The sequence below is a fragment of the Nanorana parkeri genome, unplaced genomic scaffold (genome assembly GCF_000935625.1).
Source record: "Nanorana parkeri isolate BGI_ZX_2015 unplaced genomic scaffold, ASM93562v1 scaffold345, whole genome shotgun sequence".
NCBI lineage: Eukaryota > Metazoa > Chordata > Amphibia > Anura > Dicroglossidae > Nanorana > Nanorana parkeri.
The window spans coordinates 565,316-576,956 of record NW_017306613.1 but is presented as its reverse complement, the minus strand read 5'-3'; the positions used below and the strand labels follow the sequence as shown (position 1 = coordinate 576,956).

General features: G+C 46.4%; 1 protein-coding gene across 4 annotated transcripts in view; it reads right to left on the bottom strand.

Moving 5' to 3' along the window:
* The window catches only part of ABL1 (ABL proto-oncogene 1, non-receptor tyrosine kinase), a 231,201-nt gene that overhangs the window by 66,034 nt on the left and 153,526 nt on the right, over positions 1-11,641 (bottom strand). For 2 of the 4 annotated variants that reach the window (XM_018558545.1, XM_018558547.1), the window contains exon 1: positions 7,296-7,836. The exons of the other annotated variants lie outside the window; for them this stretch is intronic. In XM_018558545.1, the coding sequence (XP_018414047.1) occupies positions 7,296-7,452 (157 nt within the window). In that variant the 5' untranslated portion in view covers positions 7,453-7,836. Of the gene's footprint in view, positions 1-7,295; positions 7,837-11,641 lie in introns of those variants that run through there. 4 annotated transcript variants of the gene reach the window in all.

Genomic DNA, 11,641 nt, shown 5'->3' with positions numbered 1-11,641 from the left:
GGGATGCATTCTGCTGCGGGGGAAGGGCATTTTATATTTTTAAACTCAGTCTGAATTTAGTTTTTAGGGCTTGTTCACACCAAGTGTGGCGCAGATGCAGAGCAGAGCAGTTACAGAACGCATCAAAACTGCATCCAATGTATTCCAATGGTATTTTGGGCTCTAGTTCACACCAGAGTGTTCAGTTCCAGAGCATGTGGAGCATGCCCTATTTTGTCTGCTCAGGAACGCACCAAAAGCGCATGCAAACACCTTGGAACGCACTGAAAGCCCATTTTAGGCAAAAAAATAATAATTTTCTTTTAAAACGTCCCGGAATGCTGCAAAAACGCTGCAAAACACACTGCACTGCATGTGCAGAAATTCATGCAAATCTGTTCTGCATTTGGTGTGAACAAGCCCTTAGCTGGTTGTATTTAGGCGGCACAAAATTCTCTTTTCAAATCAAAATGCTGCTTCTATGACAGAGTTCTTAAACAATTTCAATGCTTGGGAATACGTCTACAAACAAAAAATTTGTCTGGAAAAACCCAGCAGAATGGTTTGCAAATGATATAACCAGCAGTAGTGATGTGCTCCAGCTCAGGTTCCAGTGAAGCACTTAAATGTGGTCTCGGCAAGATTTGTGTTTTGCAATAATGTGCCTGCAGGAAAATAAACAGGGAGTTTACGTCAAATCATCTTTTCTATTAACTCTACTCTAGGAGTGCTGAGCAGTCTTTCAATAGAGTTACAAATTCCTAAAACATTCTGTGCATCTTTTATCTGCCAAAATCCCTGTAGCACAGGCGGGTAAGTCTGTGGCACTGCAACCTTTATGAAAGCAATGTGCCAGCAAGCATTTTGCACTTCCACAACAGATGAAGAAGCCCATGTTGCCCATAAGCTTACTTTTACAAAGTCATAACTGGTTTGCAAAGGCATTTGGTTACACAAAGTGGATTTATATCCTTTGTTGTTGTTTTTGTGCCCGGAGTTTAGCTTTAAAGGATTATTAAACCCCCCCTAAAGTTTAGTTTTGTTGATTAAATGTCCAGTAGAGAAAAATTGCAATGCATTTTTGTCATAGTTTTAGTCCTATTAACTTAGTTGTTAGTTTTCATCAGTGAAAACATGCAGAAGACAAAAACTATGCCAAAACATTTTAGTTGACTAAATTAACACTGGTCTACCGTCACCCTTACACAGAGCTACCAGTGAAATCCTTCTAAAAGTTATGTTACCCGTTGGGCATAATTAAAATGCTGGATTAATCTACTGCTATATAGTTTACAAACAATCCACTGACCAAGACTACGTACCAAGCAGCGGCTTCTTGCATACCCTCAGGAGGAAACATCTTTGTCCATAATCATATCAGGTTGCTTTTATATCCTCAATAGGTCTAAGGCTCAAACAATGCAGCACCATCAGCTCAGTCCCTCAACAAAGCAGCGCCATCAGCTCAGTCCCTCAACAAAGCAGCGCCATGAGCTCAGTCCCTCAACAAAGCAGCGCCATGAGCTCAGTCCCTCAACAAAGCAGCGCCATGAGCTCAGTCCCTCAACAAAGCAGCGCCATCAGCTCAGTCCCTCAGCAAAGCAGCGCCATCAGCTCAGTCCCTCAACAAAACAGCACAATCCATTTAGTCCCTCAACAAAGCAGCGCCATCAGCTCAGTTGCTCAACAAAGCAGCACCATCAGCTCCATCCCTCAACAAAGCAGCACCATCAGCTCCCTCCCTCAACAAAGCAGCACCATCAGCTCCATCCCTCAACAAGGCAGTTTCATCCATGAAATCACTTAACAAAGTAGTATGATTGGTTCTAGCAGTGTAGCACCATAATTTCCCTCACCAGCAGCAGGCCAACATCATCAGCCCCGCTCTCCATCAGCAGGCCAACATCATCAGCTCCCTTCTTCATCAGCAGGCCAACATCATCAGCTCCCCTCTCCATCAGCAGGCCAACATCATCAGTTCCGCTCTCCATCAGCAGGCCAACATCATCAGCTCCCCTCTCCATCATCAGCTCCCCTCTCCATCAGCAGGCCAACATCCTCAGCTCCCCTCTCCATCAGCAGGCCAACATCCTCAGCTCCCCTCTCCATTAGCAGGCCAACATCATCAGCTCCCCTCTCCATCAGCAGGCCAACATCCTCAGCTCCCCTCTCCATTAGCAGGCCAACATCCTCAACTCCCTTCTTCATCAGCATGCCAACATCATCGGCTCCCCTCTCCATCAGCAGGCCAACATCATCAGCTCCTCTCTCCATCAGCAGACCAACATCATCAGCTCCCATCTCCATCAGCAGGCCAACATCATCAGCTCCCCTCTCAATCAGCAGGTCAACATCATCAGTTCCCCTCTCCATCAGCAGGCCAACATCCTCAGCTCCCCTCTCCATCATCAGCTCCCCTCTCCATCATCAGCTCCCCTCTCCATCAGCAGGCCAACATCCTCAGCTCTCCTCTCTATCAGCAGGCCAACATCCTCAGCTCCCCTCTCCATCATCAGCTCCCCTCTCCATCAGCAGGCCAACATCCTCAGCTCTCCTCTCTATCAGCAGGCCAACATCCTCAGCTCCGCTCTCCATCAGCAGGCCAACATGCACATTGCGGTACCGTGCGTTCCAGTGCAGGCGATCACACCGTGGGTGGAAGGTGCATTTGGGGTGCTATTGAAATGAATGGCACTGCAACGCACCTCGCAGAAGAATTTGTCAGACTTTTTCCCCACCTTTTATCATAAAAAATAATAATATAAATATGTATTGTAAGCACATGGAGCTTGAATAGCTTCAGCCAAGAGATGACCGCTGCTAGTGGCAAGATTCCGCAGACAGCAGCTGAATGTAAATACAGCAGGTAGTGGGCGGGTGCAATAGCCAGCCTGCTATTGGCCATTTCAAATTGCAATAGCAGACTGCCTATTGCACCCGTTGGTGTGCCCTCCTCCCAGCGTGCAGGAGAGAGCTAGGGGATGCAACCAACTAATCGATAATGAGAATAGTTGACAACTATTCTCATCATCGATTAGATGGTTGCAGCACTAATAGCAATGCATCAAAACACATGTAACATGTTCTCTGATGCACTGGCAACAGGTATTAAAATGCCTTGGTCAATGGCTGTTAACTCTATCCAAATACTAATTTAAAAACAGCAGGTGTGTGGATTTTTTTTTTTAAACTACTTGTCCACGGACTAAAGCTGCCAACACACATTACAATTATCTGCAGATTTTCTGTGGTCAGATGGAAAAGGTGAAACAGATTCCTCCATCTACACTTAACTGTGTGGATGGAGTAATCTCCACCTGGGCCAATCTGTTGCACTTTTTCCATCTGACCACAGAAAATCTGCAGATAATTGTAAGGTGTGTGGGCACCTTAAAGCGGGGACCCAATCTACTTGTCCCTCATGACAATCTACTTGTCCTGATACAAAAAATCATTTTAACCAAAACTTCTCTTTGGCGATCGCGCCGATCAATAGGTAATCGCATTTGTGAGCGAAAATTCAAAATCCATAGCGCAGGGCTGTGCTGGGTAGCAGTGTGGGGTACGGATAGTGCACCCATACCGGCAGAGGGGAAAGACCATTCGGCGAACGGTAAATATAGCAGGGAGGGGTGGGGGCCATATTGGAGCAGGTCATTCCATTTTCCCAAATTACTTGGGAAAGTGAACTTACCCTTTAATGCACATTCTGCATGTTAGAGAGCGCTGCTGCCCGACTATATGACACAGAGGAATGGGGTCAGCACACACACAAACACAATGCCCTATGCAGTGGTGCCACAAGGGTGGTGCGGGCCCACACTAGATGACACCTTCCGAGGGGGTGACACCAAAATCATTTTGGTGTCACCCCCTCTGAAAAGTCAGGCACTGGGTCATGGACTGAGAGCCCGACAGCTGCACAAGAGAGGAGGGGACCCGGCGGCACACCTTATTCCGCTGGATGAACGTTCCCGCCTCTCCTTGCCATCACCAAGATGGCCGCCGGCAGTGAAGTGCTTGTGATGTCATATAAGACCCCAGATGTCTCCATAATTAGACTAGATGTCCCTCTATTAGAATCCAATACAGATTGAGCACAGTACTGTGCTCCATCTCCTGTGCAGCCCGGCTTGTAACAGCTGAGACAGAAAATGCTGTGAGTAAAGCGCTCCTGTCTCACTGATCACACAGAGCAGATCGGAGAACGGATGTTCTCCAGTCTGCTCCCCGCTTTTCATCCTGAGGTAATTTACCGTGGTCCCAGGTACCCCAGAAGAGCGGGGGACCCCAAAACCATGGTGGGGCAGGGGACAAGTAGGTGGGCAGGGGACAAGTAGGCTGGGCTAAAAAAAAAAAAAACTACCTGCCCGGCGCCCGGAATTGCATGTTCCTGGTCGTCAGGCGATAGGAATCACGCATCTCAGGTTAAACCTCGTTGGATATAGTAATGCATGTCAATGCAAAAAGTAAATGCACCCTTCCGGATGACAACCCATATCTAAATGGGCTCTGAGGCTTTAGGCCTGGTTCAGACCTGGGTGTTTTACAGCGCGTTCCTACGCTCTGTGAAAAACTCTCAATGTGAAAACCACCAATGATTGCCTATGGGCATGGTTCCCACCTGGGCGTTAAACAGCGCGTAGGAATGCGCCCAAAGAAGTACAGGAGCTTCTTTGGGGCGTATTTGCCGCGCATATCCATTGGGATACAGCCAGGTAGCCCTCGGAAACGCGCGTTTGTCACGTGTTTTTACCGCAAATCGCGGTAAAAACGCGCCACAAACACGCATATTTGATACGCCTAGGTGTGAACCTAGCCTTATATCCTATTCCCACAATTTCCTTCATAGCAGAAATCAGCCACTTAGGCTCTAATGCACTGCCCAGTGCCAATCTAGTAAGATTTCAGGCACTGGGGGCTAGAGGGGAGAAGGTCTTCAGGCAGCTTACAGGAGGGGAGAGCACGAAGGACCTCCACAGTGTGATGATTACTTCTCAAAGTCCAATGAGCAGAAAACGTGATGCAGAAAACTGGAATGCTACAGCAGGAAATACTGGTGTCACATGGCTGTGTGTGAATCACGAGTGGCTGGACAATATTGCTAATAATCTGGCAAGTACAATTGTTCATATTGATGTGTTGTCACGCTATTTGTAGCAGGGAAACCATTCATATAAAGTTCTGTAACGTGGTTTGTAGCCATCTACCCGGAGTAACACTCTATAGAGTAGAAAGACAAGCGCCTTCCTTGACAACCGCAGAAAAAGGAACTGGGCAAAACTTGATAAAGAAAGCCTGCCATGGCTTGTCAGAGGAAGATGGTCGCTTCCATTGCTGACCCATTCTTCAGAAAATGCTAGTTGCCTGGCCGCCACACTGGCCCCCTTTGCTTTAATACTCTGACATTTGTGATTTACAAAGTCCAAAGGGTTCCGCATGACAGCCAGGCAAACGCATTTTCTGCTGGCGCTCAGCAATGTTCATCCCAATATTTTCTGCATGACAGAATCGACTGGCTTTTGCTCCATACAAGTCTATGGGAATATAAAAGCAGCTGAAGCAGTTCAACTGCACCACCTTCAGACCCCATTCACACTGAGCGACATGAGGAATCGTGCGTTTGCGTGATTTCGTGCTGAGAGGCATTGAGCTACATTGAGCGACAGTGCACATTTTGTCGCGCTACGTAGCGCGACTTTGGGGAGGGACTTAGTCGCTGCTACATTGGGCTGTAACCGATCAACTGCTGTGCAAAAGTGACCCTTCTGTAGCGCGATATTGCCGGTAATGGAGTCTATTGGAGCCGAATCGCGCGACATCCGTGGACAAAAGGGTCATGTACGAGCGACGCGCTACAGGCAACATTGAGATGTGAACAGCTCATTGCAATGCACTGGTCAAGCTACATAGAGCGATATCGCGCAGAAATATGCGCGATTTATTAGCGGAAAATCACGCGATAAACCGCTCAGTGTGAACGGGGTCTCAATGACTTCTGAATGATCTCAGAAGTGGCATCAAAAACATGCTTCATTTGCCCATTAACGCGGGCCCCAACTTCAAGGGCCCATTCAGATCAATGTGTTAGAGTCAAGCACAGTGAATCGCACTTTTGACCAATATGCAGCAACTTTTTATACACAGCGGGTTGCCGTTTATTTTGAATGCCGCCTGAACGCACCTAGGCAGTGCAGCACAACGCACTTACAGTGCAGAGCATTGCAACGCACAGATGGGTACAAAAAAATAATCCAATTTTCCATGTATTAAGAAGCACTGCCAGACTATTTCAAATGAATGGGCTGTCCTAATGAGTGGTAACGTGCTGCATTAATACAACGCATGGTGTGAGACATCCCAGTTTCTTGGGCTAGGACAACCTGTAGACACTCAGACTATTACAAACAACAGGGAATATTGATAAAGGCAAGCATATGACGCATGCAATTTCTGTGATGTTGGCAAAACACACACTTTTGCTAATTACTCACATCTGTTAATTAGCTCATCAAACAATAAAACACCGCTGTGCATGATAAAAGAACGCATACTATGAAAAATGTCACGCACTGTAAAGGATCTGCTACTGGTGAGCTAAAAGCCCTTGCATGTCCTAGTCTACCTCCAAACTACAACAACCTAGGCCCCGCAGAACTACAAATCCCAGCACGCCTCTGCACTTGACATGTCAGGAGGCGGACGCCTCAAGAATGAGTAGTTCTGATGATGATGCAAAGAGTTACATCATTTTTATTTTTCATCACAGTCCTCTGTCACAGGTCTCCCCGCAATCGAAACTCAATAACGGATTCTTAAGAAACAAAAGCACAAATCCAGTAAAACACTCAGAGAAACGTTCAAGGAATTTGCTCGCAAACACTTTACCATGTAAGGTGAGGTCAGCAAAGGACGCAGGATGCGTTTATTCAAGGCCGGATCACCACACATGCATAGTACTAATGCCCACAAAGAAAAAAAAACTTTCTAAGACTTTGTCATCTTGTTCCATATCTACAATCCAGGAACAAGAAACTTGAAAAGCTTCAGCCGAAAAACAGAATGCTATCTGATTGGTCGTGAAGGAGTCAAAACCAGTTTTTAAACAATCCTTCCAACGTGATCGCTTTTTATCCATCGTCTTAGTGGTTTGCCTAAGGCCACAAGAGAGAGGGGCAGCTGCTTGCTCCTAATCTGTGCTGAGGCCTACAGAAAGGGGATTACAGATTTGAAGGCTCCAGCTGGCTGTAGCCTCCCCTCCTCTACACTCCCCTCACCCCCACCGTCCCTTCTTCCCTGACACCCCCTTATCTCACCTTCCAGATAGCAGCTGGAGGAGGAGGACAGTCCCTTTTTGGATTTGCAGCCCACTAACTTTAAACAGATCTCCAACATTTTCATCTGCTGGATACAGGACTTGCTGGATCTTTTCTTCCTCCGGGAGCGCTCGATGATCTCCCCTCCCTCCAACATGCGAAAAGTCCAGAGCGGGATAGGCCACTTGGCCTCGAACCAAGTCCTGGTGGGCTTGATGTGCTGTGGTTCTGTCCTAGTCTTCTTGATGCAGGACAACTCCAAAACTCAGCAGAGACTCCGAACTTCATCGATCCGAGCAGGATTTTTGCCAGAAAAGGAGAGGCTCGGATCCCTAAGAAGAAGGGGAGGGCTTGCTAGCATCCCTTCGGAGCAGTCCCCCCATACTGACCACACAGTCTTCTCAATCACTACAAGAGGCGTGCGGAAAGTAGTCCACTCTTTCAGCAAAGTTCTTGCTCTTCGCTTGGGCTCTTTCTTTCAGTCCAATAGGCGGCTTGTGTGAGACAGGGAAGGCTGCTTACGTTAGACTGCCAACAAAGGGCCCCCTTCATCCTCCGGCTGCCTCTAGTGATGACATCTGAGGTCTAGCTACGCCTACCCGTGCACAAAGCACTGTTAACCCTCGCCTGAAAGCAGTGCAACTCCTACCCTTTTTATGTACTTAACCTTCACAAGTTCAAGCAAGGAAAGCCATAGGATTTGTCAGTCGGCTGCAGCGCGACAACATCACAGGAGGCTGGGGAGATTAATACACACAAGGAAGATTTCTCAATTGTTGTTTTTTTTTTTAACTTTTAGACAGAAACTCAGCCGCATCCCCCTGTCTTCTGTGTATTCTGCACTAAGCTGTGCACCAGACAAAACCCCAGAAGATTAACCCTAAAGTGCAACAAGCTCCAAGGGCAGGCCAACTCAATGCTTCAAGTGTATGTAAACCCAAGAACAAAAAATGTCATATATGGCAGCTCACCGGATCTAAAATGTATTACAGATAATTCCTCATTATCCGGCATTCAAGCAACTAGAAAATTGCCAGTTGCTTGATAGACATGCACACCAAAAATGTTTGTTAGCAGGCTGGCTATTGCACACGCACAATACATTTCGTAGCTAGCGGCTATGGCAATTTGAAATAGCCAATAGCAGAATCTAGCCGGTAGGGAGGCACCGATGCCAAGTATTTCGTACTCGTCCAAATGTTCCGATGCCTAGTCCGATACTTCCTGTATCAGGAAGTCGGGCAGCGCATCATTACACGCTGCCCGGCTTCCTGATTGGCCGTTAAGCCGGCTCCATGCTCCCTCGTCATGTGGTGACGAGGGAGCATGATCAGGATGCCGCATCATTACACGCTGCCCGGCTTCCAGATTGGATAGGGAGTTGGCTCCATGTTCCCTCATCACTTGTGACAAGTGAGCATGGAGCCGGCTTCCTGGTCAATCAGGAAGCCGGGCAGCGTATAATGATGCAGCACCCTGATCATGCTCCCTCGTCACCACATGACGAGGGAGCATGGAGCTGGCTTAACTGCCAATCAGGAAGCCAGGAGCTGCATCATTACACGGCACCCGGCTTCCTGATTGGCCAAAAAGCGGGCTCCATGCTTTCTCGTCACAGTGACTAGTGACGAATAGCATGGGGACGGCTTCCCTGCTAATCGGGAAGCCGGGTGGCGAGTCTTTACACGCCGCCCGGCTTCTCAGCTAATCAGCTTCCTTAACGGGATTTCCGGTATTCGGTATCGGCGAGTACCGAACAAAATACCAGTACTCGATACAGAAATACCAGTATAGGTGCATCCCTATTAGCCAGCAGATGAATGGGGCAGGAGAAGGGGGGGTTGTTGCTTGAGAGTAAAGGTGCGCATACACCTTACAATTATTGTACAAAAAACGAACGTGATTGCGTTTTCGTAAGATAATCGGCCAGTTGATGGGAAGTGCACGATCACAATTACTGTACAACTGGCCGAATTTCCTCGACCGGGCAGGCTAGAAAACTTTTGTCAACGAAGGAAAATCGATGGATTAGTGGCGTTTTCGTACAACAAAAATCTCAACAGGAACACTGCACAAACGAAAATCATGGACACAAATCGTAGAGTTACAATTGCTAACGAACGATTATTGCAAGCGGCATTGGTCTGTGCATGATGAGCTATTTGAGTGGAAATTGAACGAGGGTGGAATGACAAAGGAAATCCTACGATAATTGTAAGGTGTATGGCCACCTTTACTCTCAAGCAGCCAGAAACTACAGTTATCCGGCAATACCAATCCCCATGGGTGCTAGATAACGGAGTTTACTGTATTAGCTTTCTAATCTCAATCTTTTTTTTTCTTTATTTCCTTTTATATGATCCTGCCAACAACATACTTCCTGTCCTACAGTGGCAACACTCACTCACTGTACTGTATCTATGGAGGAGCAGTGCTGTCACCCTAGGACAGGGGTGGACATATTAATATGAAATTAAGGAGCCAGTCTGTCCATGCCAAGCTGCATTGACAGCAACTAGAGCAGCGGTAGCCAAACCCCGGCCCTCCAGCTGTGGTGGAACTACAAATCCCATGAGGCATTGCAAGATTCTCACAGCCACAGACATGACTCCCGGAGAGTGATGCATCATGGGATGGATAGTTTCACCACAGCTGGAGGGCCGGAGTTTGGCTACCCCTGAACTAGAGAAAACCTCAAAAGTTAGACAACAGCTATAATTGGCTAGCTGGTGACTGGGATTAGTCTAGCCCTGCCCTAGTACAGAAAGTGTGAGGACTATGAAATGCCTCCCCCTCTCCTCTTCATACATAGGTGGGAGATAGTATGTAGCTCTGCAGAAACAGGACAACACTGGATTTCTGGCAGAATCAACAGGAATTTGTTTGCACCTATCGATACATATATAACAAAACGTTTTTAATGGTATATTTAACAGAGTAAAAGGGACCAAAAATACAAGGGAATTGTTAAGGTTAACATACACTTAACACTAAAGTCCTAAATGCTCTGATGCTGGGTAGGTTAAAGAAGAACTCCAGGAATTTAAAAAACGTACTCACCTGATCCTCAGTCCAGCCAGGCTGCTAGACTGGCCCACGCAGCCACTTCTACCTCTGTGCTCTGGTGATCTAAGGACCGCTAACCTCATTATGTCTTATGCAGCTTCTGCGACTTGCATTAGACGTGAGGACGCTGAGGGACATTCCACAACTGGAGGTGGAGAGATGTGAGTGACAACTGCAGCAGGACAGAGGATCAAGTGAATATTCCTGCTTTATTTGAGCCCTATGGACAAATGAGCATTTAACCCTTTCAGTGCAGGGGTAGCCTTACTGCAAGGGTGTTTTTTAAAGTCCTGGAGTTCTTCTTTAAACTTAACCTGTATGGCCTCATTCATGAGATAAATCTTGACAATCCCTGCTATCCCTCCTAATGCCCCCACAACTATGGCTGTTGTGCACTGCATGTGACCTGTGGTCACATGACTTAAAGCGGATCTTTAAAATAACAACAAACACAGCTTTAGAAATGTTTAGTAATGACAATCGACAAATACTTCTAGATAATTGCAGGCTTTGTATTCTGTGCATACCTTATTTCTCTTTTCTTCCCCAATCTTCTCACGGTGGCCATGTTTACTAAGGGCAGATTACTAGCGCTCCTATTACTTCTTGGATTTCTGGCACATGTGACTAGACATGTGACTAGGACACGTGACCATGCACATCATCTCAGAGGAGGAAAATGCCTTTCCCTGAGATCTCCTTAGATTACAGATGCGATTTCCCAGCAATGCTCTGCTGATAAGACAATCCCAGTGTGCATTGCTTTGCCAAACTGAAGTAATTTTGCCCTTTCAAAGCAGGAAGTGAATGCTCTGCAAGTGTAAGTATTTCAAAATCACAGCATTCTACACCTGACATGTCTATGTTATTATTAATTATCATACCTAGAGGGATGCATTGTTAGAATTAGATTTTTGTTTTTTTTTGTATAATATTTCTTTATATGTTTGTATTGTTATATATAGAAACAATAAACATGTAAACATCTCTCCCAGCATGTCAAGACTCTCCCAGGGAGAAATCCAATCAAAAACAGAAGAGAAAGATATTGAGACCCTTCTTCCTAAAACAGCCACCATAAATTTCCCTTCCCATTGGTATCAAAACCATTCTTCCCCCCTAGGGGTCTCAACTAATCAACTAAAAAAAAAGCAAGGAAAACGACAACCCTAAATCCCTCCCAAAAAAAAACAACAACCCAGAAACAAAAGAATTTGATTTTCGAGTGTAAAGGTCCGTTTTAAAGACCGATAAAAATGTTTGATGGAAACCTCTTCCTG